The sequence below is a fragment of the Hyperoodon ampullatus genome, assembly GCF_949752795.1.
Source record: "Hyperoodon ampullatus genome assembly, chromosome: 1".
Lineage (NCBI taxonomy): Eukaryota > Metazoa > Chordata > Mammalia > Artiodactyla > Ziphiidae > Hyperoodon > Hyperoodon ampullatus.
This window is the reverse complement of record NC_136914.1, coordinates 212,775,057-212,801,144: the sequence shown is the minus strand read 5'-3', so window position 1 is coordinate 212,801,144 and position 26,088 is coordinate 212,775,057. Positions and strand designations below refer to the sequence as shown.

Sequence of the window (26,088 nt, the reverse complement as noted above, 5' to 3'; positions counted from 1 at the left end):
TCAGAAGTAGAGTTCCTTGGTGAGCATGGAGACCACACATGGGATCTGCTTCTTCTCATGGAAGCATGGGTCATCAGACTGAGATTCAAAGTGCCTGGCCACCCTGTCATTCACCCTGGTGAGAATCTGCAAGATCTCCAGGCTTTTCCCGTGCTCGTTCAGCATGGAGCAGAGAGCCTGCACAAACCAGGAGCCACGCCCTGGGCTCCTCCATGAGTAATAGCCTTCAGCGGGAGAGAAAGGAGATGAAATCAGCTGACCTGGCCACTGCTCCGCTCACCACCCAGTAGGAGCTGTCGGTGTTTGGGACCTTTGCACGTGCTTTTCTGAAGGGACCGTCCTCCCCACCTATCCGTGCAGGGTATATGTCCTACAGGTAACCACTCTAAAACACAAATCTCATCCTGTCCCTCTCCTACCTAAAACAGTTCCCTCACACCCCTATATTAGGGTGAAGTTCAGGCTGCTTAGCACAGCCCACAGGGCCCACGACAACGTGGTCCCCTGTCTACCTGTCCGGGTTTGAACCTTGCTAATGCCCGGTCACACCCTGTGCTATGGCCTCTTGCTCCTCTTTGTGCCATGGGAGTGAAAAGGCAGCGATCTACAAGCCAGGGTGAGAGCTCTCATCAGAAGCCACAATGCCCGGCACCTTGATCTCAACCTCCAGAACTGTGAGAAATGAATTTCTGCCCCCCAGTCTGTGGTCTTATGTTAGCGCAGCCGGAGCAGACTGACAGCCCCTGTGGTCCAGCCTTTTGAGTTTTACCAACGCACTGGGCCACCTGCCCCTGGGCACTCTGTCTGGTGAGCCCTCTCTCCTGCTGTTTGGTTTTTCAAGACCCAGTTACAGCAGCTCTTTTTTCCGGAAGCCTCTCTCACCTGCCTCCCTAGAGTTCACCCTTCTTCCTTTAGTTCTGCTAGACCTGGCTCAGAGCACCTCCAACTTGAGTAACAGGTTGGTTCACCCAGACACATGCTGCTGTGACTCCGTCTCCCTCTCACGGGCAGGAGACCAGATTTCTTTCTTCCACGCACAATCCTTAAAACTTGTGACGTTATCATTCTCACAAAACCCCATCTGTAGATGCTGCCAGAACTGGTTTTCCAAACACAATGGCCTATTTACTGTAACCAGAACCTCTGTATCAGGCACTTGACAAACTACTACTACAGTTGGGAGAATTCTAACTTAGTGATGGTTTTTACCCCAAACAAAGGAACTTCACTGAACTCACTCAGGCAGACCCGGAGCTCGGTTAATCATAAGGTGGCTTGCTTGCTACAGGCATTTCTGGTGTCTCTTAACAGGCTGCCGTATAAAAGAATCCTGGTCTGAGCACTATTAGGTACCAAAATCTCTATATAACCTCGGGCAGGTCACCTAAACTCACCCAAGCTCAATATTTTCTTCTATCGGTAAAATTAGGACAGATGTAACACCTTTCCTAACTACCTACACAATTGTTTCAGGGATGATTGAGGTAAAAGACATGAACAACACTCGGTAAATTGTAAAGTGCCACAGAAATGTTTGTTCTTATAATTCCCAACAATGATAATAATAATCATAAAGGAGAGAATTCAGCCTTCTTTGGAGAGAAAAGTGACTATGTCCCTGTGGTAGGCAGAATAATGGCCCCCAGAGATGTGCATGCCCTAACTCCAGGGCCTGTGAATATGTTACCAGACACGGCCAAAAAGAGCTTCGCAGATATGTGACTGAGGTCAAGGAAACAAGATGGGGAAATTATTCTGGATTATCCAGATGGGACTAATCTAATCACAGGAGTCCTTAAAAGAGGGGAACCCTTCCCAGCTGTGGTCAGAAAGAGCGGTGTAAGGGTGGAGGGAGGGTCAGAGATGGGAGGTTGCTGGTTTTGAAACTGGAGGAAGGAGGCCACGGGCCAAGGAATGCAGGTGGTTCTAACATGCCGGGAAAGCAAGGACGTGGATTTTCCCCCCTACAGTCTCCAGAAGGAACTGTAGCCCTGCCAACCCATTTTGGAATTCCGTCCTCTGGAACTGTAAGGTAATACATTTGTGTGTGTTAAGCCACTATGTTTGTGGCAATTTATTGCTACAGCAGTAAGAAACTGACATAGCTGCAAGCCTTCATGTCGATGGTGGGATGGATGGCATGGTCTGGTTAGCAGACAATGGACGTGATACCTGGAACTGTGGAATAGGCGAAGAGAAAGTCGGCTTCAACTGGGATCTTATAGCGGGGATTAGCATCTGTGTCATTGATAGGCCCCGAGTCGGCCTGGATCCCATCATCAAGCTCTGTCCCCCGGCAAGCCTAAATATCAAAGCAGAGATCATTCCGTGAAGTTGGGAACAGGAACACGTGTGCTGTTCACTGCTGTGTCCCAGTGTTGTCTACGCTTGGCATGTACTAGCAACGCAACAATCTTCAAGATAATTTGATAATGTGTCACATCAGTAAGCAGAGCAAATAAAAATATTGTAATGTCTTAAACTCTCATAATTTGTGATCCAGTGCAATCTAAATGCAGATGGCAAGCATTTAGAGGTAGAAATATACAACCCAAATTTGCATACCCCAATAGAAACAGCATGTAGATTTGTAAAAAATGATACAATCCAAGTCACTGTGTAATCTTTTCCCATTTCTATGGACTTTGGAAAGGGATTACCTGAATGAAGAAGAGTTTGGGTTTCTCTAACAGGGTTTTGCATCGATCCCCCCTAAAATGGGCTGTCAAGTCCTTTATTGCTGTCTTGCCATCTGTTCCATAAATTAAATTTTCTTCTCCGTGGCTTAATAAGATGCAGGCAAAGCAGGCTGAATTTCTGTGGTCCTCTTCAGAAGCTGCAAGTGATTTAAACATTGAAAAGTTAAAACCTATGTCCTGTGGGACCTCAGAGGTAGTATTCCCCTCCAGCCTGGCAGCTGTTGCTGACAGAGAGGGCCGGGCAGATGGTGGAGAAGCACCCTGGGATGACACTGGAGAGAAGTTAGAGAGAGGGAGAATTGTAGAATTCTCACTCAGTCTGAAACCAGAACAGGGCTGCCTCATGAGGAAGAGAACCCCAAGGGTAGGAGGGTTTCAGGCAGCAGCTGGGAGACAGCATACAGGGTTGCTGAAGGGTGTGGCCTTTGTTAGATCTGTGACACTGGGTGAGTCACTTAACCATTTTGTGCCTTGGTTTCCTTGTCTGTAAAGTGGAGACAACAGTACCCATTAAATGAGTTGATATTTGTAAAGCAGACCACAAGAGTATTGGGCAAGTATTTGTTAAAGAAAATAAAACATACTAAGTGAAACAAGCCACTTACTAAAGGAAAAATACTCTACGATTTCATGTATAGGAGGCGCCTAGAGTAATCAGGTTCACAGAGGCAGAAAACAGAAGGGTGGTTGCCAGGGGTTGCAGGGATGGGGAAATGCGGCATTAGTGTGTAATGGGGACAGAGTTTCAGTTATGCAAGATGAAAAGAGTTCTTCTGGAGATGGGCGGTGATGGCTGCCAAGCAATGTGAATGTACTCACTGCCACTGGACTGTACACTTACAAGTCGTTAAGATGGTAACTTTTATGTTATGTGTAGTTTACCACAATTTTTTTTTTTTTTTTTGTGGTACACGGGCCTCTCACTGTTGTGGCCTCTCCCGTCACGGGGCACAGGCTCCGGACGCACAGGCTCAGCGGCCATGGCTCACGGGCCCAGCCGCTCTGCGGCATGTGGGATCTTCCCGGACCGGGGCACGAACCCGCGTCCCCTGCATCGGCAGGAGGACTCTCAACCACTGTGCCACCAGGGAAGCCCGTTTACCACAATTTAAAAAGTAAAAAATAAGATTACCAAAAAAAAAAAAAGAAAGAAAGAAAGAAAATGCTAGGTTGGCTGTCAATTTAGGACACTGAGGAGAGGAACCATAAATTATGTCATGGGTTGGCTCAGTTTGATTTCATCTAAGGTTCTGTGGTTCTAACTAACTAGCTAGCTAACTAACTAATTACTATAACCTATCCTTTCCTCTTCTCTTCTCTTCATCAATGATGAGGGATGAGGGAAGAAGAAGATTTAGAATTTCTTAATTCCCTGGTGGCCCAGTGGTTACGACTCCACGCTCTCACTGCCAAGGGCCCGGGTTCGATCCCTGGTTGGGGAGTTAAAATTCCACAAGCTGTGCGGTGTGGCCAAAAAAAAAAAAAAAAAAAAAGTAGTAAAGAATTTATTGAGCACCTACTGCGGGCAGACAGTGATCTAGGTACTTTGCCGTAGTTATCTTATTTAATCCCTATAAGAGCCACTTGAAGTAGGCCTCGTTTATCTTTATTTCACTGATAAGAAAAAAATGGAATCTCGGAAGGTCCTAGAACTTTGTCGCGTCAAGAAAAATCACCATGTTGCTATTGTGACAGGACAACAAATGAGAATTCTGTGATCCTGATGTGCCCCGGACACGGCTGGAATAACCCACTTTTCATAAGGACAGAAACTACAATTGGGACAAGCCCTTACGTCTGTAGAGGCCATTACCCTTCTCAAATCACATTCACAAACTTCCCCTCAGCTAATGCTGACTGCAGCCCCAAGGAGCAGGAGGAGATGGTATCATGATCCACGTTTCAGGAAAGTAAAACACCAAGAAGGCACAGATGCCTCGCCTAGCTCGCCTAGCTCGCCCAGCTGCTAGAACTTGGACTAGACCCCAGATTTGTACTCTTGACTTCCAGTCTGCTCTACCATGTGGCCTACTAGGGTACAGAAGGTGGGCTCTCAAGATTCCTGTTGGAAGAAATAAGGAAAAGATGCCTAGTTTTTAAAAATATAAGAGAGGGTACTTAAGAGAGAGTGTTATGGGGGGGTGTCTTTTTTTTTGTTTAGCTGCACAGCGAAGAAAAGCAGCACTGATTGGAACTGTGTGCCTACCCTCTGCCCATGGGTCACCATCTAATGAGTTGGGAAGGCATTACTTTCAATCATTTGCCCTAAATGCGAGAATATCCTAGGTGGCTTCCACTAGATGGTGTGGGGTAATAGAAAACGTAATGGTTCTGGAATCGGAAGACCAAGGCTTGAGGTTTGGTTCTGCCCCTACGAACTATGCCTTCGGTATGGCCTTTATCCTCTCTAAAGCTCCGTCCCTATATTCATGAAACGGGCATGATAATATTGTTGGCCAACATGCAGGGGTTGTGTTAAAGATCTAAAGAAACAATTTTGTGAACATGTCATATAAAAAATAAGGTGTAGTGTCTGGGGTTATAATTCTCTCTCTGCCACCAGGGAAAAGTTTATACTTAAACTCTGTTCTGGACAGAAAGGTAGATTTGTTACTTCCCTAGGAATTGGCATTTTGAAATTGAGACCATTCTGTAGATGCAGAACCTATTTCTCTTGCTGTGATATACGCTGCTTTCACCTCTTTAGGGGGAGATCTAAGTTTCCAGAGAGACAGGTGCCCCAGAGACAGGTATGGAGTCACCCAGAGGAAGGAAAGGCTTCCCACGCTGAGACATTTCCCTCCTGCATGTGCAGGTGTCTTCCCCGGACCAGGTGGGGAGAAGGAAGAAGACTGAAGGAGGAAGGGCAGAAGTGCACCTTTTTTCAGCAGATCTTGCATCCTGGCACAAGAGCAGTCATTATAGACGGTCACATCAAAACCCAGGCTTCGGAAGCACTTGAAAAGAGCCTCAGCATCTTTGTCTGTTCCGTTGCGGACACCCATTCCTGTGGGAATCAAGCACCGAGTCCACGATGAGTGCCACGTGCTGGCACCATCAGGCCAGGTGCTCCGGTGTAAATGCTGCCAAGGTCACAATTTAGATGAGCGACTGAAATAAGAAGCAAACTCAAAGGACAGGGTAACTCAGCCCACCCACAAAAGGTGAGCCTCATCATGGCGACTCTCAGGCCCAGTCAGCCCAAACAGCCTGCCTTGATCCTCAGCCAAATCCCACATGTGGTCCAAATATTACATCCGCTAATGCACGTGATGGGACTCTCAGACTGAAAGTTCCCAGCTTCCCCGCATCCCTCTCTCCTGGACACTTGAGTACCACCTGTGGAGGGGCTGTCTGCCACAGGAGGTGGGTACAGTGTCTCCCTGATGAACATCTGATACAAGTCTGAATGCAAGCTGAAGAAACTGGAAGGGAACAGGAGAGGTTGGCCCATGCCCACAGCACCCACCTGTCACTCTGTCGAAGTTCTTGTTGTTTATGATGATGCATTTGCCCACCTTCTCAAAATTCATGTTATACTGATACGTAGGCACTCGGTCCCGGGGGTTCTTGGCCGATTTCTCTGAGTCATTTTTCTTCTTCTTACTGGGGAAATACAAAGCCAGTCAGGGGCAGTGGAAGATGTCTGGACAGGAATGACCTCTTGTTTTTACTACTAGCATAAAAGGGGTGCCCAAGAATGCTGCAATGTCTGTGAAAAAGAAAAAGAGCTGGGGTGGACAGTTGGTTATGTTTAATTGTCATGTTTAAAATGAACAGGATCTCCTGCTTAATTTCATTGGATGCCACAGAAATGCAAACTGAAATCCTAATGCGATACCAGTACATTCCTCAGAATGGCTTCATTGTCTTGGTGACCACGTCCAGCACCTGGAATACGTTACTGGGGGAGCCCCCTTTGTACATCCCTCTGTGGAAAACTGGCAGAACCTACTAAAACTGAACTTAAACATATCCTGTGACAGAGCTATTCCACTCCTGGGTATATAGCTCAAAGGAGAGCAGACGTTTACCTAATGACAGAGCCACACATGTGCACAGCAGTACTATTTAAACAGTCCCAAACAGGAAATAATCCAAATGTCCATTTACAGTAGAATGGATAAATTGTGGAATATTCATTCAATGCAATACTATAGACAGGCAGACCTCAGAGATACAGTGGGTTCGGTCCAGACCACTGCAACAAGCAAATATCCCAATAAAGCAAGTCAGATGATCTTTTTGGTTTCCCAGTGCATATAAAAGTTATGTTTAAACCATACTGTAGTCTATGAAGTGTGTAATAGGTCTAAGAAAACAATGTAGGTATATCTTTATTAAAAAACACTTTATTGCTAAAAAATGCTAACCATCATCTGACAACACAAGGTTGTCACAAGCCTTCAATTTGTAAAAAAACCCACATTATCTGTGATGCACAGTGAAGTGAGTGCAATAAAATATATGCCTACAATAATGAGAGTGAAGAAACCATGACAACACAGAGCCACATGGATGCATCTTAGACAGGTAACGCTGAGTGAAGGAACCCATACACAAAAGGGTACATAAGTGTGTACACTTCTCTATGTAGATGTTATAATTTAATTAACATTTACATCAAAAGGGGAAAAAAGCAACAGCAACTTAAACAAGAAAGTAGGCCCCTTCCGGTCTCCAGACACTGACCGTCCAGTTTTCTAAGAGTCAGACACACAGGCACTGAGATTGGAATCTGGGGCACTGTTGACAGGGTAGAGGAAAAAAAGGTCAAATGTCAGTGGGGAGCTGCATTGCTAGTCGACCGTCTGAATGTAAGCTCCATGAGAGAAGAGATTTTTTAACTCTTTTGAAAAATTGCAGAATCCCCAACACCTAGAACAACGCCTGGCATATGAGTTGGTCAATAAATATTTGTTATAAACGACAGACCAATAGCCCTAATAAATACAGATGCAAAAATCCTTGATGAAATATCAGCAAGCCAATCCAGCAATCTATAAATAGGGTAATACACCATGACCAAGTGTGATTGATCCCAGGAACACAAGGTTGGTTTAACATCCAAAAATCAACCAATGTAATCCATTGTATGAATAGAATAAAGGACAAAAACCACATGATCAACTCAATTGGTGCAAAAAAGCATTTGACAAAATCCAACACCCAGCTATGATAAAAATACTCACTAAACTAGGATTACAATGGAACTAACTCAGCCTGCAAAGGGCATCTACGAAAAACCCACTGCTAATATCATACTTGATGAAATAAAATTTATATTTTAAGGTGGGACAAGAAAAAATGAAACATAAAATTCTCTGTGTTTGTTTGGGCCTCCTCCCTCCATCCCTCATGTGCAGTTTACCTCTGCACTACGTGTTAACCAGAACTCCTCAAAGACAGGAGTGCCCGCTCAACTGTAAAGATCAATATTTCTTCTTTCTTCGGATGCTAGCAATGTAACTTCTTAAAATAGCATTCTTTCCCAGTTCTGTAGGGGGTCATGGTGACTTGCTGCTGGCTTTGTATGTGCTTATCTGGACTATGTAACTTTGGTGAACTTTATGTGAAATATCAGTATGTCATTTTGATGGACGATCCTATGTCTCGAAAATAAACATGACTGTGCCTTTGACTTCTAACAGGTGGAACAGTTCTCAGAGCTTTCTGAGAATACGCTTCCCGGGTTATAACCCTCGGTTTGACTCCAATAACATTCCCGTTTTCTTCTTGACTTGATAGTTAATTGAATTTTTATCGACATACTTAATGATGAAAGGTTGAATGCTTCCTGCCCTAAGATCAGGAACCAGTCAAAGATGTCCACTCTTGCCACTTCTACTAAATACTGTATGAGAGAGGTTTTAGTCGGGCAATGAAGTTAAAAACTGTCATATGAATGAATGAATCAGGTTTTATTGGCTCATTTTGCAGACATGGAAACTGAGGTCCACAGAGAGGCAGGGGGTTGTCCAAGGTCACCCAGCTAGTGATCAGCAAGGTGGGACCACCACCCAGGCCTCCTCCTTCATGTCAGTGTTCCAGAGCCTTACGCTCTTGAGTATCTGTTAGAATGATTTGTCCGCCATCCTCCCAAAGCTCCATCAAAAGTTGGAAGAAGTAAAGTGAAAGTGAAAACTGAGCTTGTTCCCTGATGAATGTGGGTCCAAGGGTATTTCACTTTGAGTTTTCATTGAATGTTAATCTGAGTTTCTCAGAATCTCTGAAAGGATGTGGCCTTTCCCCTTTCTCCTCCTACTTTGGTCCAGATTACAGGTTAGCTATGTTAGGTCGAAACTTCAGATTCCATATTGTTGTTTTCAACCTCAACATGACGTTATCCTCCACTTCTATAAGGCCAAATTTCTTCCGTCGTATCATTTTATTTCTAACAGAGAAATGCCCTCAGTCTGGTCTCCTACCTTCTAAAGTCTCCCCTCTCAAAACATAGGCGGAACACTCTATGACATAAATCACAGCAAGATCGTTTTTGACCCACCTCCTAGAGAAATGGAAATAAAAGCAAAAATAAACAAATGGGACCTAATGAAACTTCAAAGCTTTTGCACAGCAAAGGAAACCATAAACAAGGTGAGAAGACAACCCTCAGAATGGGAGAAAATATTTGCAACTGAAGCAACTGACAAAGGATTAACCTCAAAATTTACAAGCAGCTCATGCAGCTCAATATCAAAAAAACAACCCAATCCAAAAATGGGCAGAAGACCTAAATAGACATTTTTCTAAAGAAGATATACAGATTGCCAACAAACACATGAAAGAATGCTCAACATCATTAATCATTAGAGAAATGCAAATCAAAACTACGATGAGGTATCACCTCACACCAATCAGAATGGCCATCATCAAAAAATCTAGAAAAAATAAATGCTGGAGAGGGTGTGGAGAAAAGGGAACCCTCTTGCACTGTTGGTGGGAATGTAAATTGATACAGCCACTATGGAGAACAGTATGGAAGTTCCTTAAAAAACTAAAAATAGAACTACCCTACCACCCAGCAATCCCACTACTGGGCATATACCCTAAGAAAACCATAATTCAAAAAACGTCATGTACCACAATGTTCATTGCAGCTCTATTTACAATAGCCAGGACATGGAAGCAACCTAAGTGTCCATCGACAGATGAATGGATAAAGAAGATGTGGCATATATATACAATGGAATATTACTCAGCCATAAAGAGAAACGATATTGAGTTATTTGTAGTGAGGTGGATGGACCTAGAGTCTGTCATACAGAGTGAAGTAAGTCAGAAAGAGAAAAACACTCTGTCATACAGAGTGAAGTAAGTCAGAAAGATGTTGGTCTTCAACTGACATCTCTGAGGTAGGTGGAGGGGGCATAATCACACCCGTTTTATAGGTAATAATAACAACAATTAGCGTTTGTCAGGGCTTATTATGGGCTGGGATCTTGACAAAATTCTCACCTGCATTTTCTCATTGGCTCCTGAGAGGACTTTAGCCAATTTAAGCCCACTCGAAGACCCTAACAAGAGGAGCATTACGTCTGGCAGGCTGGAGGTCAAGTTTATGCCCTTTATGAGAGAAAATTTCACTTCTCTTTTCTGCAATACAGATTACTTTAAAACAAACTGTACAACGATATCCAAATTATAAATAAGCTGTGATTTTTTTAGGCTGCCATAAGCCAAACTACACAAGTGAGCATTTTTAATAAGAAAAACAGGCTCAGATATAAGTTACATGAAAAAGAAAAGAACTCTGTTTCTATCAGAATAGAATTTGGAAAACTAACTGCTTAAAAAAAAGGAACACAAAAGTGTGTATATAAAGATATACACACTTTAAATAAAACACTTTCCATGGTTATAAAAAGTACCTTAAAAATGAATATGAAATGTGATTCTTATCCCCAGTAAATATCTCAAGGGAGATAAGGACAATTTCCCTTTCTTATCCTTCCCCTAAACTGAATTCTCATTTTTCAAAATGAACTTAATATCTGCTGCTTCTTTCTGGATTTGAGTCAGTCCATATTAATTTTTCCTTCTAACTCAAATAGCTTTTTGTTAAACCCAGGTCTTCCCACACCGAAGATGTGTATCAGAGAGTGATTATCAACTTGATCCCATTGAGCTCATCTTCCTAAGAGGCACTGGCTTTGGGAAAACTCCATCTGTAGCTTAAGTCTGGGGAAGCAAACCCTGATGATTAGTTTAAAGCATGTAACGAGAGACAAATAAGAGGAAGAAATGATTGTCGAGAAGTCACCAGGGGAAAGGAGCCAGGAAGAAACCAGGTGGACTAAAGTCTATTGCCTATGGATAGATTCCACAAGTAAAAGACTCCAAGAGACTAGAGTCTACCACCTACTAGTTGTGAGGTTTTGGGGTCCCTTCTCCTGGGGATTATCTATCTCCCTTTCACCCCATTTTCCCTCTTGTGGGAGCAGTGCCATCTCTTCCACTTTGCCAGCTGCTGTTGCCAGGCTGCTGCAGAGACATGAATTAAGTACAGCCTCACATATAGGAAGGGGGCTGACTCCTGAGAGGGGCTTACGTTAGGGAGCCCCAGTAGCTGATTCTGCAGGAACACAGGGCAATCACTTTGCTTGAGTCTTTCTTTTGTGTGTGACACCTAATACTATGTGCAAACACTTTTGGACTGACAAGTTCTCTTCCATTTTTCCCCCCTGGGGTTCCCATGTCCAGTTTTGAACCTTAATAGCAGGCCTCAATTAAAAGACCTGGTTGGGGCTTCCCTGGTGGCGCAGTGGTTGAGAGTCCGCCTGCTGATGCAGGGGACACGGGTTCGTGCCCCAGTCCGGGAAGATGCCACATGCCACGGAGCGGCTGGGCCCGTGAGCCATGGCCGCTGAGCCTGCGCGTCCGGAGCCTGTGCTCCGCAATGGGAGAGGCTGCAACAATGAGAGGCCCTCGTACCGCAAAAAAAAAAAAAAAAAAGACCTGGTTGGCAGACCTAAGTTTATTCAGTTAGCCACTCACTCCCATAATAACCAGCAGGGCAAGTATCAAGATCTAATTCGGCCTCTACTTCCTGGCTGGACTGTAAAAGGCAGGGTCTTGAATCTAAACCACACAGTATTGTTAAAATAATGAGGAAGCTCTCCCTATCCTGATGTGGGATGATTTCCAATAAGCAGTGTTAAGGGTGGAACAAAACAAAGGGGCAAAACGATGAGAACAGGGTGCTACGTGTCAGGAAAAATTCCTATCTTGCTTGTATTTGCATAAACAGACCCTTGCAGGATGATATAATGCATAAATCCATGGATTCCGGGGCTGGACTGCCTGGGTTTGAAACCCTGCTCCACCCCATAGCTGAGTGATCGTGGGCAAGTTACGTATTAACCTCTCTGGGCTTCAGTTTCCTCATTTGTAAGAAGGACAAAGTTATAGCATCTGCCTCAGAGCTGGTAAACAAGTTAATATTCACAAAGCACTCAGAACAGTGTGCGGCATGTAGTAAGTTGTACTGAATAAATAAACATCATTATTATTACTCATGTTATTTATTAAATAGCATCAAAAGTGGTTACCTGTGTTCTGGAGCCGAGAGCAGGACGGCAGGAAGGAGAAAGAATTTTGACTGTATATCTCTTTTTCTATCTATGGATAAGCTAACTACGCAAAAGAGTAAAATAAAAATGATTATTTAATAGTTAAAAATCACTTGCTGCAAATGGATTTCAAGACCTGTTTTGAAAATTACTTTTTGGATTTTTTGGATTCATACTTTTCTGTGTGAATTGTTGAAAGGCATCCCTGGACACCCCATTTCTCTGTTTTCCACTGTGATGTTACCCCTCTGCCTAGCCTTCTTCCTCTACGTGCCAATAGTAACAACAATAATAAATAAAGTTCTAATAAGTACTACTTTTTGAACACTTACTGCTTTACATATATTATCTCATGTAATCTTTACAACAACTCTGTGAGACATTAACTCCGTATCTCAGAGAAAAAGATTACATTAGCTTGTCCAAGATCACAAAGCTAGGCAGGGGTAGTGTCCAGGTTTATTCTGAGGTCTGACACCAAGCCCCTTAATCCAGGGTTTCTCTGTTAAAATTCAGATTCCCAGGCCTAGATCCCTAGACCCAGGGGAGCAGAGCCAGGCCTGGGTATTTTCCTGGAGACGCTCATATCCTCTGAAGCCTGAGGGCCTCAGCACTAGCCTGTGTGCCCAATGCCTGGGCCCGCTTGGCCCTCACCTTTCACCGCAGTCTCCACTCGTTTCAAGCCCCTTCGTTACTTCCAGAGCCCATGGAAGCAGAGGTCTCTGTGGGCTAGTCCCTCTTCCTCCCGGGCAGGGTAGAGAGTACCAGCTCATCCCACCCTATCAAACACCACTCTTGGGCTTCCCTGGTGGCGCAGTGGTTGAGAGTCTGCCTGCCGATGCAGGGGACACGGGTTCGTGCCCCGGTCTGGGAAGATCCCACATGCCGTGGAGCGACTGGGCCCGTGAGCCAAAATTACTGAGCCTGCGCGTCTGGAGCCTGTTCTCCGCAACAAGAGAGGCCGCGATAGTGAGAGGCCCGCGCATCGCGATGAAGAGTGGCCCCCGCTAGAGAAAGCCCTCGCGCAGAAACGAAGACCCAACACAGCCAATAAATAAATAAATAAATAAAGCAAACTGTCAACAAGTAAAAATAAAAACACTATAAAAAAAAACACCACTCTCCACATGGCTGCAGCCTTTGGGCCCCTTAGCTCTTGGCTAGAAAGTCAAATGAGATATGCCTCGGGGAGCACGGCCTGTGGAAGGCGGCCCTGGGCAGCAGTGTGGTTATATTTAGGTTCATGTGTGGGATTTATGGCTCTCCACGAAACCTGCAAGGTCTCCCAGAGGTGACAGCCGAGCTGAACATTAAACCGAAATTAACAGCACAACCAAAACGCTTCCAGGAAATGCCACTTCGCAAGCAATGCCATCCTTATTCTCCCTTGTTTGCACAGTGTTTGGGTGAGTTCCCAGCACAGCCTTGGTGGCCCTGTAACTCACTATCAGCACAGTCAGGGGAGGTGAGCTCTGTGACTGAAGTGCTAGCAGCTCATAAACAGTTACTGTTTGTTTGGAGATCAATGGTCAGAGCCAAGCAGATCATCAGATAAACAACTGCTGTTGGACGGAAGCAAGGCCCTCAAGGGCTCCAAAGAGATGGTGCTCATTAATCAGCCAACTGCAGAGAGATGGCAGTGGTCTGGTCCACAGCTCAGCACTGCCGGTTCTCCAGGGGTGGGCACCAGGGTGGGAATGAACAGAGTGATAAGAAGCTTTCAAGGATCCAGATTAGAAACTTCTTCAGCTGGCGATCCTCCCCCAAAGACAAGATTTTCTAAAAGTGGCTGTTCTTGTCATCCTGGGTTCATTTGGCCTCTTCTGCAGAAGATGCTAGCACACGTGAGAACTGCCGTTACACAGACCCCAACAGGGGGGCACCCGCACTTTTTTCAAGTCCAGATCAATGGAAACCAGCCTTTCTCCTGAATCTGACAAATAGTACAAATGGTGGAGGAACCACTTAAGATCGTCCCTAAGTCACCAGGAACAAGTATCACTGATATATTTTTAAATTTTATTTTATTGAAGTATAGTTGATTTACAAAGTTGTGTTAATTTCTGCTGTACAGCAAAGTGATTCAGTTACACACACACACACACACACACACACACACATATATATATATATATATATATATATACACATTCTTTTTCATATTCTTTTCCATTATGGTTTCATCAAAGGATATTGAATACAGTTCCCTGTGCTACATAGTAGGACCTTGTTGTTTCATTAATATTTTAATAGGGTTTTATGCTTTACAAAGTATGTTAATAATCATTACACCCATTTGTTCTGCAAAGTACAAACGAGAGGTATGGAAAGATGTAACAAATAAAGGCTGGCCAGGGTATTTTTGTTTTGTTTTGTTTTTTGCGGTACGTGGGCCTCTCACTGTTGTGGCCTCTCCCATTGCGGAGCACAGGCTCCGGACGCGCAGGCTCAGCGGCCATGGCTCACGGGCCCAGCCGCTCCGCGGCATGTGGGATCTTCCCGGACCGGGGCACGAACCCGTGTGTCCTGAATCGGCAAGCGGACTCTCAACCACTGCACCACCAGGGAAGCCCTGGCCAGGGTATTTTTAAAGCCAGATTCTATCACTTCCCATTGTACCCTTGCCAGGCCCCATTTTGTTCCCCCCCTTTGCTAAATTTGTGCTGATAAACTTAGTCTTTAACTTGACCTTTTTACATTCTGAACACATTGGCCAAGATTACTACACTGAGGAGAAACACAGGATTCTGGTTTTGGAAACTGCTGTTAAGTGCAAGGCTATGATAAACCAGACCAGTGAATTAAAAGGTCCAAATCCTCTTAAAAGCTCATGTGTTATATACAATTGGCTGCAGATTTTAAAACAACAAATCTGGCCACGAAATCACTGTGCTTGGTTAGGGCTGGACAAGCAAGGTCCCAACAACTACAAAAGCCTGGTAGAAAGACTGACTTAGGAAGTGCATTCAAGTGTGCACTCAAATACAGTGAGCAGTTAATTTACACAAGCAGGTTGGCTGACTATGGTGCTTCCTAACCATCCTTCATGTTTGCTGGTGTTGTATTTCCTCGCTCATATGTGCAAGGACCACTGTCTTCATTTCCCAGATGGGTTTTGGTAAGCTCAAATCTCTGCTAGGAACACAGATAATACCAGCATTGATTATCAGGAAGGACCTAGATTATCCTAACTTCTCAGGTCGAGAGCCATTTTTTGGAACCTCAGATTTCACAGTCATTTCAGCAAAATCAAGAGGCAAAGAATTACCACCAAGCTCTGATAGTTATTTATATAGAAAGACTTCCTTGAAGAGTCTACAGTAACACATATCAGAAAACATTACAGGATAAAAATACTGTACCTACTATACAAAGAAGTGAAAAGCCTCAGAAAGTGCACGAAAAAGTTTTACAATCCACTCTGGGTACAAGTATAATTTTCCCCATCACCAGAGTGAATAAATACAGGTTTTATCTTCTTACAGATCCCCCAGGCTACTCGAAAGGTGAATTACACCTTTCTATATTTGGAAGGGAATATAAGCACACAAACCCCCTCCTATTTATTTTCTAAAGTGTCTCCGTGAATAGGATTCCCAGTAGCTCTGTCTGTTTGCAGACATTCATCAGCATGAAAGTAAACACACCACCAGGCACACATTTCCCCAGGGCTGCTTCATTCGGAACTAGAGCTCTGGTTTTCATAGCTGCTTTGTCTAAATATTTTTGGGATGATTCATTCATGGTTTCAGGATTTCAGTAGAGGGCATTGTCAGCAGTCCTGACATACCAAGGCACAGAACAAGACCGAGAGGAAGGGAGAGAGTGAAGGTGGTACCTCATGTCTCCATCTGAAAGCAACCCCCTCTGCATCAGAACTAGGCTTCGCCCTGCGATGACCGGCAGCGAGTTTCCTTCTTCTCTGAAATAATAAAAACTCAACATGCTCAGAGCACAGCAGGGGCAGAAGATTGGCACAGTCCGTCCGGCCCTGAAGGCCCGTGACTGAATCAGCAGTGAACTGCACGCTGGAGTTTTCCATAGGACCATTCACACTGGGGCTGGGAAAGTCACACTGGCCTCCCCCTTCTCTGCTGACCGGCAGAAATGCCCAGGCTCCACATGGCTGCATCCTCCCCACTCCAGGACAGCTCCCTAGAGAAAAAGCGACTTTCTAGGAACTTGGGGTCCCATGGAAAAAACCCCACATTTCCACAAAGATGCAGCCAGTAGCACCATCTCTGAGAGTGAAAAACTGGAAACAACGGGGAAATGGCTAAGCAGGGGACAGAGTATCAGGAGAATAAAATACTCCACAGCTATTTAAAGTGATGAGCATGCAGATGTGGGCAACCCACCGAAGTGCCAAATCTACAAAAGGTGGCAAAACAGCACACATAGTTAGTGCAAAATATGTAAAGTTATATGTGAGTGAACAAAAATAGGAAGTGAGTTTGTGCTGAATCAGAGAGTTCAAATTCATGAGGTTATTTTTTTCCTTTTAAAGGTCCTCAAGGTAGTAATACAAGAATAAAAGACCATAGAGGCATACCAAATAGTTTAATTTTCAAATGAAGCATATAAACATTTTTCAAGGGTCTTGGATAAAGCGAATGACTCAGGAGTTACCACACTTTCCCATTTCACCCCTCCAAGTGCAATGAGGAAGAGGTGGATGCATAAAGACCAAAATTATTAAGCAATGCTTTTCTCAATTTCCTGGTTCAAGGTCACAGTCAGTGAAAGGTGAGAAGCTGATGAAGGGGAGTTATAACACCTGCACTCCTGGGAAACCTCCTAATCACTTGCCATCCTCAGGTTTGTGAAGGAGAAGAAACTGGCTCTGTACATTCTTCTCTGAAACTCAATTTGCAGAAGTACACTTACACTGGGAAACAAAGTCTGTTTAAAATAGGCTTAGGAGAAGAAATATCGGCCTCCATGTTTCCAACTTCACCCTTAAAAAAAGAAGAGAGACCTCTGGCAATAAAAATTGACAAATGACTCAAAGAAAAAAATCATTCAGGGGAAATAAAGGACCGAATTCTCTTTAAATAGCCTAGAATGAAGTGGGAGACACAATGGTGTCTGTACTGTGGCTACAAGCTCCAGAACTGAGAACAGCTCACACACTTCAGTCTTGATTCTTACACAACCACTTCATCTATCTTTTTCACTTTCAGCTGAGCAGTATACAAACTCACCCTACCAGATGCAGGCCAGACAGAAAGCCCTAAGCACCAGCAAGCTTGGGGTTTGAATATGCAAGGTCATAATGCACATTTCTTATTTGTGATTATGAGCTCCCTTGAGAAGCAACGGGGCTTATTTTCATAGTACTCTTCTATTACTGGACTTAATTCTACACTAACGGTGTTTTAAAAGTTCTATCACTATGGAAACCTGACATTTACCTCCCTGCCTCACTTTTCTGTTAACTTTAGAGCTTATTTTTTCCCCTCTAGAAAAGCAATAATCTAAAATAACTAGAGGTATTCTATACACGTAGAAGTCATGGCTTCAAAGATTTAGACCCTGTGACCATGGTTCAGAGGTGTGGCTCGCTGCTCCTGAAATGGGCACGTGGCCCTCTTTATCAGAAACCCCATCGCTAGCCCTGTTGAAATGCTGTCTGTATGCCATCTCTCAGCTGAAGTGAAGCAGAAAGGGAGGAGTTTCAATGAAGAATTAAATTTGCTGACCCACTTGGGTGGAAGAAAAAAAACACCCCGCTGGTGGATTAATATGGCTGAATAGCTAGATGCCACTGCACTTGTGGGTGGCACTTGACGTAAGGGGCGGGGGAGCAATGGACCCCAAATTAGACCTGGGTCTTGGTCCTGTTGGGTGACTATGGATAGAGGACTTTACCTCTCTGGCCTTCACTTTCTTTGATCATTACACAGAAAGGGAACTGGATAAATTACCTTTCAAGGAGTCTTCCGGTTTGAAATTATGATTCTATGATTTCTCCCTTATCAGGTAATTTAATTCTCACAAACAACCCAGTGGATAGGAATTCATATCCCTATCATGCAAATGAGGGAACTGAGGCTCAAAAAGGTCAAAACACCTGCTCTAGTTGTTCAACTAAAGAGTGGGACTCAGGGCCAGGATCTGAACCTAGGTTGTCCAACTCCATACCAGCACTGCTGTCATTTTAAGTGGTATCATAACTACTTCAAATATAGTATTAACTCTTTATTACTCTTTATATAAAAAGTTGGGAGACAGGCATCCAGTATTCTGGAGTCTGAATCTGAAGGCTTCCTTTATTGAAAAGTAAACTGCCTGGGTATGTTTTTTTTTTTTTTTTTTTTACACATCTTTATTGGAGTATAATTGCTTAACAATGGTGTGTTAGTTTCTGCTTTATAACAAAATGAATCAGTTATACATATACATATGTTCCCATATCCCCTCCCTCTTGCGTCTCCCTCCCACCCTCCCTATCCCACCCTCCCTATCCCACCCTTCCAGGCAGTCACAAAGCACTGAGTTGATCTCCCTGTGCTATGCGGCTGCTTCCCACTAGCTATCTACCTTACGTTTGGTAGTGTATATATGTCCATGACTCTCTCTCGCTTTGTCACAGCTTCAGGGTATGTTTTAATGTTCTTTTTCTTTTTAGGGGGCTCAGACCTGGCCTCTTTCAATCAAACCAGTGTGACTGAATGGCTTTTGCTTAATTAGTGACATAGTCCTTGGGATGAGTTAAGGTCTGCTTTCTTTGTTCTTTTCTCCAGTTCCAAAGCATTGCTTCTTCTGAAACACTTCCCCTACCCGCCTCCAAATGAACAGGCAGGCCACCTGGGTCTTTCTTATAATTACACAATAACACTTTTTTTTTTTTTTTTAAATAGGGACCTGTTTACATATAACACAATTGGTGGAGCAACTCAAGTTGCAGCCCAGGAGAAAGAAGAATTACAACCAAGTGGCATTTATGAAACACACTGCAGGAGGACAAAGGTCAGAACACAAAGATGATACACAGGAGAAAGCTCATGGGATCTGAGCCAGTGCTTCAAAAGTAGGGAGCTCATCAAGCTTTGAGAACAAGCCTTTTCTCCTGCCCTCTTCAACGGGGAACTGGAAGGATAAATACACCCCTCAAGGCTCCACCAAGGCCCTGGGGAAATTTGAGAGCCGGTGCAATCTGTTTGCTACTTTGTTTTTTATTTCCTTTAACAGTGACCTTGAGCAGAACTCAGAAAGGAGCCTCTGATTTCACAGCTGAAGTGTTCCTGGGAGGGGGACATCTTCCAGGCTACTGGGCAGGGCTTGGTCTTATATGTGCAATGGCTCTCAGTGGTGCCACCAGGATCAAACTCAGCCCGTCCATGGGCTCTACCCACTTTCCCAGACCTGTGCCGTGGGGCCTGGCCATCATTCCCACCGTGGCTCTGGCCCCGGCCAGCAGGCTCTTCTAGTCCCCTGATAACCCCACTGCCTTTTCTCTGACAAGTCCCAACTCCTCCAGGCCCATCCTCATCCTTCCTCTCCCAGCCTCCCACAGCTCCCAATACTCTACAATTCTGCAATCAGTTACTACCTGTTATTAGCTATTTTCTATACCCCTGCCTAGATATTCACTAAGAACTTGAGTCTATATCCAGGGCAGGGACCACATCGTTGACTTGCGTGACCGGTAACCCTGTCTAGGATCTAGGGTTACCTTTACACCAAGAGGGATCCCTCTTCAAGTTCGCAGATGACAGGACACCTTGTTCATCAACTATGGCTCATAATGAACATAGACTGTGCACACACAGTTGGCCCTTCGTATCCGAGGAGATTGGTTCCAGGACCCCTGAGGATACCAAAATCCTCAGATGCTCAAGTCCCGTATTTCAAATGGAATAGTATTTGCATATAACCTATGCAACATCCTCCCTTATACCTTAAATTATCTCTAGATTACTTATAATCCCTAAAACAATGTAAATACTACGTAAATAGTTGCTGGCACTCAGCAAATTCAAGTTTTGCTTTTTGGAACTTTCTGGAATTTCCACTCCCAATATTTTTGATCCACAGTTGGTTAGATCCACAGATGCGGATCAGAGGGCAGACAGTACTTATTTCTTCTAAGTCATTTTTTTTTAAGTCCAAGCACTTTACTAATGTAAAATTTACATTCTAAATATTTTTCCTTTGTGGTTTTCTGTGTTTTCCAAATGTTCTCCAATAATCAGATAAGTAGAAGATACTTCAATCAATTTTTTTTTTTTTTAAGAAAAGTGAATTAAGGAAACTGCCTGGTTTATTCAGGGCCCAGTGAAATGGAAATAAAATGATGCTGTCATGCCATCTAGTGGCACTGACACAAAAAAGCCAAGACAAGTGTGAGGGTTTGGGACTACCTGAGTCCAGCCCAGGCTTTTGGGGGAAAAAGAGGCGTCTTTTCGTTTCCCAGAATCCTTGAGGTTTCCAGAGGAGGACGAGGGTCCTCGATCAGAGACGGATGGGGGTGCTACTGCCCCCTCCACTGCCTTACCTCCCTGCAATTCTGACACTTAGAGAAGGGAACTGGGGATGGGACGGGAGGGGGAAGGTGCCTGCCGTCAGCTGCAGGGAGCAGCCAGCGATGTTCCCACAGGCTGCACCCACACCTCTCAAGTGTGGGATGCAAAGTTCCCCACGCGCCACAGCGGGGGCCATGGGAGAGGCTACTGCACACCTGCCAGATTTGCAGGAAACAACCAGCGTCTAGTGCTGTGTTCAGGTCACCCCAGTGAGTCACAGATAACAATCCCAGTTAGAATCCTTAAGGCACAGAGGGTAAGTGTGGGGCGTCCGTGGGTCAGGTGTGATAAGGACCACTCCCTCTTTGCTTCAGATCATCCTGTTTTAATCACACTCAGAGTCTCACCCCATCATATACAAGGTCCCTGACGCCAGCCAAGTTTCTCACGAGGTCTCAGTCAGCAAAGCCGAGGCAGCAGGCACGGTCAGGGGAACACTGAGAGGCAGCAAATGCTGGTGCAGTTCTGTCACTGTGACACTAGAAATATACACGGCTTTACCTCTTTGCTGAGCAAGGGGGCTCAGTGGGCGCGAGCCGCCTTCAACTATTCCCAGGGGTGCAGGTGCCACTTGCCTCTTCGTCCTTCCCTTCTTCGGCCCTCTCCTTCCACTTGGTCAAAGTCTGGTGGCTTCTACCTCCCAGGTACCTCTGGAAGCCCCGGTCCCACTCCATCTACACCATCCACTCTGGCCTGGGGAGCAGCAATAGCCTCCTAACTCACGTCCCCTCACCACAAACCCCTCCTCAGTGCACTCCCCTCCATGCTGCAGCTCCAGTGGTCTTGTGGGTTTCCGTAGGTGTAATCGATCAAGTCACTCTACAGCTTAAACCCTTCAGTGACTTCGCCATCCTTAGGATTGATTCCAAATCCTTTACATGACCTGCAGACAAGTCCTGCTAAAACCTGGTTCAGCCCATCTCCCCTTGTCTCTGCTCTGTTCCCTCCGGGGGTCATCACTCCGCAGTTACTGGTTCCATGTCTGCCTTCCCCACCAGAATGTGAGTGAGGCAAGGGCCACGTCGACCTCGCTGCTCTTGCCCCTGGTTGCAGCGCCAGGGCCAAACACAGAACCAGGTACATAAAGGTGGCAACAGAGGCTGGTGGTTGAGAGCTTGGTTTTGAGAGGCAGGTGAATACAGGTTCAAATCCTGGTTCTGCCACTAATCAACCATGGGATTTGGTGCAAGGGACTTAAGCTCTCTCTGTCACGCCGCAAGTATTTAATGAATAAATAAAATAATGGATGTGACCAAAAATGGCATCTCAAGGGATTAATTTTAAAGCCAGTGATACTTTACTAGATGAAAGGACCTTCTATCCTGCTGAAGTTAAAAAAAGAAAAAAAGGAAGGAAAAATCTAAATTTTACGGGTATGTCGCAAATCCTGATTGAATTTTATTTGCATTGATTGCCTATTTGGTAGACGGCCTGTGTACCATCTAACACGTGGGTATGAGTCAGATGCCTAGAGAAGGCAAAGAAAATAAACAACTAACATTTCACAACCTATAAGACATTAAATTGACATTTATTGTAGTTCAAATACATTTAATAATTCAACAATCATGTCTTGCAATTCATACAACTAAAATAAGCAGTTCATAAAATGGAATTTAATGTAAATATTTTGCAAGTATTTAATTTAAATATTCACTGTTTATTTTGATAATATGTAGCTTGACATCAGTATCAGCCACACTATAAAAAAAGGTATAGTGGATACAGATGATTACCCAGGCTTATTTACCTTTCCAAATAAGTTAAGGGAGTAAAAAAAACCCACATCACAGACCACCTATTTTTGCAAAATGATGGGTCTTTAAGGCAGTGGTCTCCAACCAGTGTACTCAGAGATTTTCCAAGGGGTGCAGACAAGACAACTTTAAGTGAATGAATTACCAGATCCTCAATTTCCATTTGTATTTTTCCTAAAACTGGTCTGCCTGAATATGATACCACCACCCCTTTCCCAGTTTACCATCTCCCACTAGAGAGGAGAAGGGTGGACTTCTCACCCACCCTGAAATCTTAGATGACATAGAAACTGCCACATCATCTAGCTAAGACTTATGAAATGGCTATTATATGATTCCCGTTTCTCTTTCACTTAGAGGCAACCTGCTTAACCTGAATACTCAGAGAGATGGGAAAACTGAAATATTACTACATCCTTTGCAACTATTCTGAGGGGGTGTGTAGTTTTACATTATTTCGGGGGTATGTGAGCAAAAACATTTGTAGGCCACTGCTCTAAAGGGTTTGCACTGGGGAGTGGTTTAGCCTGGACCACTTGAACTCACGGCTTTGAAAAGTTTTCAGTAATTGGAGCTGTATTTTCTGGTCACCTCGTCAGATATCTTTGACCCTCAATGGCGACCACTGCCAGTGGAATTCGGATCCAGGATGCCGAGGCCTTCCCACTTCTCCGAGTCATGTCTGGGATGATATGACCGAAGGATCTCTGCGGGATGTTGCAGGGAGCCATGATGCCGCTCATCACCAGCTCTCCCCCTCCCCCCGAACACTGCTTGGGAGCACTCCCTAACCTCACCCTCCATCCCCCTCGCTGTCCCTCCACTGTGGGACTTGGTGTAGGCGCTACGGAGAAATGTGATGCTCTGACGCACAGACTGCTCCTGCCTCTTGCCAGGGAATACCACTCACATGACCAAGGTTAAGGAGGGGAGGGAAGGGGCTCCTCCCACGTCCCTGCAGCCCTACTTTTAAACAGAAAGCACGGCAGAGCTGTGAAGGGAGTGGCGCTGGTACCGTTTGGGTTCTAATCTCAGCTCTGCCATGTATTAACGGCCACCAGAAAGGCAGGCTACTAACCCTCTTAATGCCTCAGTTTAGCTACCTGTTAAATGATGGTTAAGAGTAGAACCATCTCCTGGGATTGACTGTGAGGACGACATGCAACACTGAGCTGGCACACAGAAGCTTAACAAATGAAGCTGCCATTGTTATTATGAAATGCAAAGTTTAGAACTTCAAAAGTGAACTCCAAAAAGGAAAAGGTAGGAATCAGCAGAGTGCCACCCTACAACTTCCCATCCCATGGCCCTCAGTTCTGCCTTTCAGCCAAGCCTGCTCCCACTGGCAGCAGCAGCCCATGCTCTGCCCTGAAGGAGGCTAGCAACAAATCACCTGTGACAGGGACAGCCCCTCACTCCTGGGCAGCTGCCACTCAGACACGCAGCCGCCAGGCAGGAGACCCCCAGAGCCTGGCTCCCTCATACCTGGGCTTGCCCTGGGGACAGGGGAGTGCACAGGGGGACCCCAGTGCTGTCACACACAGCTGGCAGGATTCTGTGCAAATCTCCCACGCACAGCATAGACCTCCTTCCTTGAAGGTCCGCTTCTGCGTGGGTGCGTGGAGAGGGCAGAGGCGTGGGAGGCTGAAGTGGCTCACGGTCCCTCTTTAACTCAGCAAGGAAGGAAACTTACCTGAAGAGTGATGGGACAAAAGAGGACCGGTCTGGCTTCGCATCAACTGTGTCATCGCTTGCTGAGTCCCCAGCCCCCTGCTCCACAATATGGCCTTGACTGTCTGCCATCTGGAAGGAAAAAAACCAACCAGAAAATTGGTACCCAGTGGCCTCATGATATTTTTAAATAACACTCATTCAGTGACATAGCTTTTCTTTAAGCCTGGAGATGACCAGTACTGCATATTTGGGCTCCAGGGCTGCTGCACCAACAACTCATTCAAATGCTCGAGTGTCAGCTCCATTTCAGGCCTCATTCCAGAGACTGGATACACCGTGGCAAAGAAAGAGAAGTCCTTGCCCCTCTGGGAGCTTCTGATCCAGCATTCACGATTTTGTTAAATGTTCACTGCTTATGAGAAGCTGTGGAAGGTTCGTCAAAGTCTGTAACAACAAGAAACTCCCCCTAAATTCCTGACAGGTTATAAGATGCTCATCCTTTCCCTGATATCACTCAAACCCAGTTAAAAAACAGCAGCGACCTGGAGTATAAAGTTCTCTTCCTGTTTCAGATGGTTTTACATGGTTCTACCGGAGTAGATTTCCATCAAATTAATTTCCTGCTCAAGAATCTTCACGAGATCCCTACAGTCTAAAAGTTCAAATCTTAAACTGAACTCCTCGGATCTTAAGGGTCTTCATTATCTAGTACTGGAGTCGATGACAAACTATGGCCCACCACCTGTTTTTTTATTTGTTTGGTTTTTCTTTGAGTTTTATTTGTTCTTCCTTTTTCTAATTTTATAAGGTTGAAGCTGAATTTACTGATTTGTGATCTTACTTCTTTCCTACATACAGGTGTTCAGTGCTAAAAATGTCACTCTAAGTACTCACCACCTGTTTTTGTAAATAAAGTTGGAACATAGCCACGCCCATTCATTTACATGTTGTCTGTGGCTACTTTCCCACCACAACCAGGGTTGAGTAATTGTGACAGAGATCATGTGGCCTAAAAAGCCCCAAATATTTACTACCTGGCCTTTTACAAGAAACGTTTGCCAACCCCTGATCTAGGATAACTGCCAGCCAGTAGGATCCCCTACTCACCTTCTACTTCCCTTACTTTAAGTAGTAAAAATAGCAATAATAAGAATAGAAACTCACACTTATTATTTGCTGTGCTAATTGTTTCATAAGCATTATCTTATTTAACACTCTCCCAAATGCTGTTAGTTCAGCCCTATGATCACTGCCTTTTGACAGATGAGAAAGCTGCAGTTAGAAAAGGTTAGTAACTAGTCCCAGGCTAAGTAACTAGTAAACTAGACTTGGATCAGAAGCCGGCAAACAAGCACTCAGAACCCACTCACCACCACACCATTCAGCCTCCCAGCCTCCCAGCATCCTTGGGCCCACTGTGCTCATTTCAGGGTCCATCAGGGCTTCTGGTTCTCCCTTTCTGGTAGTCACCGCCCAAATGTTTGCTGGACAGGCCATCTTTGCCCAGCTGGCTAGTTCTCAATCTTCAGAATTCAGTTTAATGGCACCTTTGCAGGAGGTTCTCCTGGATTACATCTACCTCACCAACTCCCTCCCTTCCCCCAGTCCCTCTACATCCCTTCTATTTATCTTGTTTACTTGCACTCTACTTATTGCTTGGTTCAAACACGACAATGCAAGTTCATCATGGCATAGGCCTCTGGCACACAAAAAGTATTTGCTAGATCCGGCTTCCCTGGTGGCGCAGTGGTTAAGAATCTGCTTGCCAATGCAGGGGACAGGGGTTCGAGCCCTGGTCCGGGAAGATCCCACATGCCATGGAGCAACTATGCCCGTGCACCACAACTACTGAGCCTGC

The 26,088-nt window shown here is 44.8% G+C and overlaps 1 protein-coding gene across 2 annotated transcripts; it reads right to left on the bottom strand.

The window, feature by feature from the left end:
- Positions 1 to 24,359, bottom strand: CASP7 (caspase 7; the record flags this gene model as incomplete). Of its 2 annotated transcripts, XM_079704741.1 has the most annotated exons (7): positions 1 to 224; positions 2,173 to 2,302; positions 2,661 to 2,836; positions 5,578 to 5,706; positions 6,169 to 6,305; positions 16,110 to 16,193; positions 24,250 to 24,359. In XM_079704741.1, the coding sequence occupies 7 exons, from the start codon at positions 24,357 to 24,359 to the stop codon at positions 1 to 3; spliced, it is 990 nt and encodes a 329-aa protein (XP_079560867.1). The 2 variants fall into 2 exon arrangements, with proteins under 2 accessions (XP_079560867.1, XP_079560868.1); XM_079704742.1 differs by lacking the exon at positions 16,110 to 16,193.
- Between the last annotated feature and the right edge of the window lie 1,729 nt (positions 24,360 to 26,088).